Here is a 7,707-nt window from a genome sequence, read left to right as displayed (position 1 = left end):
TGATTTCGCTGTATTCTGTGTACCGTCATTTTTGTTGATACAGGTCAGCATATGATTAAATATTATAAGGTGTTATCCCAAATATAACATTTGTTGTATATAACCACTTTCTAAATGGCATTGTGTATTCATAGCTTTCGGCCACAGGAGCCGTGCCAATTTACACTTGTCAGAGGGGTACACAAAGTACGTGATCTAGACTAACAGTTGTCGAACTTTCATTTTTGTGGAAGCCTCGGTGGCTTGAGTGGGTTAGGTCGCTGACTTTGCTTGCTGGCGATAAGGTGCCTAACACTGGCAGTGTGGGTTCCAATCCCTGATGGGACTCAACCCCAAAAAGTACGAGAATCTGTACTTTACTAAGAACATGTTATCCCAAATATAACATTTGTTACATTATCTGACAGGTGTATACTTTATATTATGCAAATAAAACTATCAGATAGAAACACTTCCAACATTAACATCATGATATATCACATGACAGTCATGTGACGGGAACTATTTTCAATATGATTTCTCACAGAGATGATTGTCTGGACTGATCATGAAGAGTGCCAAAAATACTTTTCTTCTATTTAACAAGACAATGGCGTCAAGGTACCGGTGAGCGTTGATCATGTGTCATAAGTTCCATAATGAAATGAAATGATTAAAAACTTGTCTTCAACCGATTCAACAAAGCTTAATAAACAAGAGAAATAGCAATGCTGCCTGCTCTACTTAATGATGAAACAGAAGATTTCTCCCATCAACCTACAGCACCAATAGCGGCATTGCCGGTACGAAAAACAGGCGAGGTCTTGACGGCTGCAGGGGCCTTGGGTCTCAACTCTCTCCTTGTCCACAGCACATAGGCTGGCCACGTGGAGGATTGTTCCGGTGTTAAAGGTTTCTTGCATGCAATATTTAAACACGGCACCAAATCGTATTTGTCCATGAATGCAAGCAGCTTGGGAATTTCCAGTGAACCGGATATGTGTGTCCATTCCATTAGAACATACAGTACGTTTCCGAATTCAAAAAATTCATCCGCATTTAGAACAGCTGGGATGTCTTCTGGGGTCATGTCGATTCGTACAACAACAGATTCCACACTGAATCTGTCCAGCAATGCGTTCAACTTTACCGATGACACTGTACTAAACATATTACCCGACATGTCACCTCCAACCTTTGGCCTTTGACTCAAATGTTCTAGTTTAATTGGTGCCGACTGGTGTGCATGGGAGATGAAGTTATTCACTATAAAAGCCTTATGTTGAAAATTACCAGCAATAATACCCCGGCAGAGTCTCTCGGCGAAGGAATACCTGTATTCGATAGCAGCCACCTTTCTGCCCAATTTCACTATAGGCAGCGAGTATAAACCAACGCCAGCATATATATCAAAGAAGTAGGCTTCATTGTGGTTCTCCATGATCTCTGACAACGTGTTCAGGTTCCTCCGCTCCCAAGTCCCGTTCTTGTTCATGTGCCGCATGGTGGATCGGCGTTCCTTCTCGTCATGGAAGAACACGCTTACCTCCCCTGCCAGTGACTTGATTATTCCGGATGGGAAGACGATACCGTTAGAACAGACATCGGTGGCGGATGCCCAGTCGTAGTTGTCGATACGGAGGGCAATTCCTGCCAGTTTGTACATTGATTTGACTCTGCTTGCGTTGAGGTCAAACTGACTGTTTCGAGGTTCGCCAAGAAGGATGCTTTTCCATTGTGTCAATGTGGCGTGGTTAGTGTAAACAAAGTAGCAGACGAGAGATGACAGAGTAAGGCCACAGCAACATAACCACATACACGTCTTGAATGCCCGTTGTTTCATCTTACACTGAAAATGAGACACTACTTAATTCAAAAAATGTCTTTTATAGCTAAAATGGATAGAATTATTATTACACTGCCCGCATGTTATCAGAAATGAGCTGGCCACTGTAACTTGATAATGCCCTCATATTGCTTGACGACGGGCCATTATCACGCCCGTTGTTAGGTGACGTCATAGGATAGGGATGTGTGACGTCACGTTCAATTGTGACGTCATCTGGTTTGTTCTATGACGTTCCATATTTGTAAAAGTGGGTCAGTAACATTCGTGTTGATTGCAGTAAATGTTTCAAAACCGATATTGTTGTTTCTTTTTATTTGTTAACAAATTCCATCCATTTTAGCTATAATAAAGGTAACGCTATTTTTTTAGGGCATTATCATTTGCAGAAGCCCTCGGTCTTTTCAACTGCCCTCCTTCGTCGGGCAGTTAATGAAAGACATCGAGCTTCTGCAAATGATAATGCCCTGAAAAATAGCGTTACCCTTATAATAATGCACTCGGATTCACACAATAGACTCTTTGTGATTTTGGAAGTTTTCTTGCTCTTATTAACGGAAACTTTATATAGATGAACTGACTGTTCAAAAAGCGAGTGAGAGCAGCGGCTGGGCTTATTGACGATTTGAATAATTATTCATTTTTATAGCTAAAATGGATAGAATTATCATTATACCGCCCGCACGTTATCAGAAATCTGCGGGCCACTGTAACTTGATAATGCCCTCATATTGTTTGATGACGGGCCATTATCAAGCCCGTTGTTAGGTGACGTCATAGCGTAGGGATACTTACGTCAGGTTTAATAGTGACGTCATCTGGTTTGTTCTCTGACCTTTCCATATTTGTAAAAGTGGGTCAGTGACATTCGTGTTTATTGCAGTAAATATTTCAAACATATGTTGTTTCTTTTGATTTGATAACAAATTCCATCCATTTTAGCTATATTAACGGTAACGCTATTTTTCAGGGCATTATCATTTAAAGAAGCCCTCGGTCTTTTCAACTGCCCTCCTTCGTCTGGCAGTTAATTGAAGACCTTGGGCTTTTGCAAATGATAGTGCCCTGAAAAATAGCGTTACCCTTATAATATAACAACGGCGTTCCACACAGATGATCTGATCATTTGTTGTTAAGGCCGTCCTCGCAATATTCCAGCTATATGACGGCGGCCTGTAAATACTCGAGTCTGAACGAGACAATCTAGTGATTGATTTTACGAGCGTCGATCCACGCCGGGGTGTTCAATGTGGGACAATCAACCAGGCCTGACCACCCGACCGATTAAGTCGCCTTGTATCACCATCACAGGATGCTCGGGACATATTCTAACCCTGAACACACAGTGGTCGGTAGAGGGGAGGGTTTAGCGTTGTACGCCGCTTTCAGCAGCATTACGATCACACCTATGGCTACACTGAAACCCCGTTAAACCGGACAATGCAGTTCCAAACGAAATCGTCCGGATTAACACATTTCTGGATGAACGAGTCCTGGTTACTAAGAAATCTCCCGTTAATAGTGCATAAGGGATACTAGCAGTGTCCGGATTGCGGGGTGTAAAGTGTAATGGGTCCGGATTAACGAGGTTGTACTGTATCTCTATGTAAAACTACTTCTGCTATTATTTCTATTACTCTACTACTACTATTATCATTATTATTATTATTATTACTACTACTACTTCTACTACTACTTCTACTACTACTACTACTACTACTACTACTACTACTACTACAACTACTACTAGACCGCCTCCGCCTTTTCTGCCCCTCATACCAAACGACCTTAAAAGATGGTACTTGTTGTTACCCTGCCTGGCGCTGGGCATTAATGGGCTTTAAAAAGACTGGTCGGCTCTGAGTAGATTGCCTGCAATGTGTCTTGGTGAGGTATTCTTAGTATCTCAGGGGGCTAGTGCTATAAATTCGCCATTAGTCCGGACTAGTACAAGCACCCAGACAAACACAGACACACACGTACATGCACGCCGCTTTATAAGTGCAATGATCTTGAACGCGACGTTAAACCATATTTCAACTCTCCTACTACTACTAACACCACCACCACTACCACCATCACAACAACCACCAACAACAACTACCACCACCACCACCACACCTACTACTACCACTACTATTACTTCTACTAACACCACCACCACTACCACCATCACAACAACCACCAACAACAACTACCACCACCACCACACCTACTACTACCACTACTATTACTACTACTACCACCACCACCACTACCACCATCAAAACAACCAACAACAACAACTACCACCACCACCACACCTACTACTACCACTACTATTACTTCTACTAACACCACCACCACTACCACCATCACAACAACCAACAACAACAACTACCACCACCACCGCACCTACTACTACCACTACTATTACTTCTACTAACACCACCACCACTACCACCATCACAACAACCACCAACAACTACTACCACCACACCTACTACTACCACTACTATTACTACTACTACCACCACCACCACTACCACCATCACAACAACCAACAACAACTACTACCACCACCACACCTACTACCACCACCACCACACCTACTACTACCACTACTATTACTACTACTGCTACCACCAACAACAACAACCACTACCACCACCACACCTACAACAAGCACTACTACTACTACTACCTGCACCAACAACAACTATTACCACCATCACCACACCTACTACTACCACTACTATTACTACTACCACCACCACAACCATCTTCACCACTCCTACAACAACAACCACTACTACACTATTGCTACAACTCCTCCTACAATTACTACTTTGACTACTGAGCTAGCCGATGGGTGGGGGGGTGGGGGGGGGGGGGGGGGGGTGGGGTTATGTATTATACCACTGATGACAACATTCCTGATATGGTTAACAGAAATGACCCCACAGATGTATATGATTCTCAACGTGCTCATGTCGTGTCCATATCAGTATAGACCCGTGAATATCCGGGGTAGAATAGATCTTCAGCAACCCATGCTTGCCGTAAAAGGCGACTATGCTTGTTGTAAAAGGCGACTAACGGGATCGGGTGGTCAGGCTCGCTGACTTGGTTAATGAATGCCATCGATCCCAATTGCGTGGATCGATGCTCATGATATCAATCACTGGATTGTCTGGTCCAGACTCGATTATGTACAGACCGCTGTCATAAAGCTGGACTATTGCTGAGTGTGGCGTAAACAACAAACCAGCCAACCAACCACATCAGTGTAAATACGAAGTAGATGAGGTTCAAATTAGACGATTACTTTAAACTACCAAAATACATATAAAATTTGATCCTGTGCAGTTTAGAATTATCAGTTAAATTATACATACCAAGATTTGACGGTCGCCAGTGTAGTAAACAGCCGTGTACTGTAGATCGTCAAACGTGTTGTGTATATATATATACACGGTGAGCGTGGTGTACCCACGGCATTGTGTTTATGCGTCTCTTCAAAGATAAGACCCCTCATTCGTATGATATTGTTGTTTGAGTATGAAACGAACTGTGACAGTTATTTGAAAAGGGACACAAAATGACTCTAAATGTCTGCAGCAAAGCCGATTGAGAAGTAACAATAGAACGTCGGAACGACCAGTCTAGGCCGTTATGTGTGTCGGTTAAGAAAAGCCGCTCTCTTTATACTGTGTGATCACTCAGCAAAGTGGGTGAGCTGTTTGACATCGCGTCAAGATTATTTCTCTTGCATACCGGCCTGAACGTGTGTGTGTGTGTGTGTGTGTGTGTGTGTGTGTGTGTGTGTGTGTGTGTGTGTGTGTGTGTGTGTGTGTGTGTGTGTGTGTGTGTGTGTGTGGCAAAGCGGCTGTTAACAGACATAAAAACATTCATGATATGTGGCAAATAGTGAGATTGCTTTGACATGACGGTTATATAGATACATTAACATGTCGGTTATATAGATACATAAACATAACGGTTATATAGATACATTAACATGGCGGTTATATAGATGCATAAACATAACGGTTTTATAGATACATTAACATGACGGTTATATAGATACATAAACATAACGGTTTTATAGATACATTAACATGACGGTTATATAGATACATAAACATAACGGTTATATAGATACATTAACATGACGGTTATATAGATATATTAACAGGGCGGTTATATAGATACATTAACATGGCGGTTATATAGATACATTAACATAACGGTTTTATAGATACATTAACATGACGGTTATATAGATACATAAACATAACGGTTATATAGATACATTAACATGACGGTTATATAGATACATAAACATAACGGTTATATAGATACATTAACATGACGGTTATATAGATACATAAACATAACGGTTATATAGATACATTAACATGACGGTTATATAGATACATTAACATGACGATTATATAGATATATTGACATGCGATAGTCATGGAATCCCGCACCGGACGAATTCGTTTCCTGGGAAACTGTTCGGATAATAAAATTAAATCCGGATTAACATTTTAATATTACGGTGTATTATCAGTCTGTTTACAGGATAACAATCTTTCGTATATAGATAGACGTTCCAAGAGAACTTGATCTGAACTAGAGCGGGTTGTTCAGATAAAAGGGGGTTCATTCTGTCAGTTAATATTAACCACCAACTACCGAATACGGTGTGTTCTAAAGATTTTCTCGGGCACAATTATTCTCAAATTTGAGTAGAAAGGTAAGACTCTTTCGTTTGTGAAAACAAAAGTGATGAACGGGGTAGGCCTTTCATTTTTTTCCCACAACAAATATCAACAACTCGGCTCTTATTAAATTTTATGCCAGTTCCCAAGCTTCACATGGCCGTGGAAATTTTAATAATAGTTTCGTATTAGCAATAAAAATGACTGACTCGCAGGACTTAAAGTGACGCGTTGATGCCGTTGAAACGTTTCCTTTTTTTATCCTAAGGGAAATCAGTAATCTAATGTACAAGTTACAGTACAGTCTCATTAAACATGCCAGACGCCCAGGTTTCCTTCACCACATGTGTACAGTTTTCTAACCTATTGTCAGTATCCCTCTGGGACCACATGGCTGACTCCGTCACCTACATTATGCTGCAGCTCTGGAGTGGTGATATTGAGGATGTTACTGTAGACCACAAACCCACAAAACCATCTTCATGTACTTCGCAGTTGCATAGCTGTCTATAAAAGGTGCGCAAACGAATCATCACGAGCTCCAATAATGAAACGAAAATATAGTCACAGATGCAACCGTAACTTCACTTTCTGTATTTTAGTGTTGCAGGCTTCGCACAGTGTGCGCACCAAATGTTTACGTCTATAACTCCATAAACGAAAAAACATATCAAAGTCAATTCTCATAAACAAAGACCGCCTCCGTGGACTAATGGTAGTAGAGCCTCCGCCAAAAGAGCGGTAGGTCCGGGGTTCGATCCACGGCCGCGTCATACCAAAAGACGTTAAAAGATGGTATTTATTGTTACCCTGACGTAAGCATTAAGGAGCTAAAACAAGGACTGGTCGGCTCGGAGTCAGTATACTGTGTTTGAAAGGGGTATTCATGTTAAACTGTGGCATGGTATCTCAGTGGGCTAGCACTATAAAACCGGCATGAGTCCGGACTAGTACAAGCAGCCACACTCACAAGCAAGCACGTCGTTATATAAGTGCAACAATCTTGAACGCGACGTTAAACCCCATTTCACCTCACCTCTTATGAATTTTGTTTGTTTTGTTTGTTTGTTAGTTGTTTAGCGCCGCACTCAGCAATATTCCAGCTATATGACGGCGGTCTGTAAATAATCGAGTCTGGACTAGGCAATCCAGTGATTGATATCATGAGCATCG

At 41.6% G+C, this 7,707-nt stretch overlaps 1 protein-coding gene across 1 annotated transcript; it reads right to left on the bottom strand.

Moving 5' to 3' along the window:
* Positions 1–614: 614 nt before the first annotated feature.
* LOC139450564 (uncharacterized) lies at positions 615–5,245 on the bottom strand. Its single transcript, XM_071232318.1, has 2 exons — positions 5,203–5,245; positions 615–1,828 (listed from the first exon to the last, which is right to left on the bottom strand). The coding sequence occupies exon 2, from the start codon at positions 1,820–1,822 to the stop codon at positions 752–754; it is 1,071 nt and encodes a 356-aa protein (XP_071088419.1). The 5' UTR covers positions 1,823–1,828; positions 5,203–5,245; the 3' UTR covers positions 615–751.
* Between the last annotated feature and the right edge of the window lie 2,462 nt (positions 5,246–7,707).

The sequence above is a fragment of the Haliotis cracherodii genome, unplaced genomic scaffold (assembly GCF_022045235.1).
Source record: "Haliotis cracherodii isolate W230 unplaced genomic scaffold, xgHalCrac1.p SCAF_8, whole genome shotgun sequence".
Taxonomy (NCBI): domain Eukaryota; kingdom Metazoa; phylum Mollusca; class Gastropoda; order Lepetellida; family Haliotidae; genus Haliotis; species Haliotis cracherodii.
This window is presented reverse-complemented; position numbering and strand designations above follow the sequence as displayed.

Excerpts from the sequence above, each read along its gene's own strand:
- LOC139450564 (XM_071232318.1), bottom strand. The coding sequence starts at position 1,822 with ATGAAACAACGGGCATTCAAGACGTGTATGTGGTTATGTTGCTGTGGC.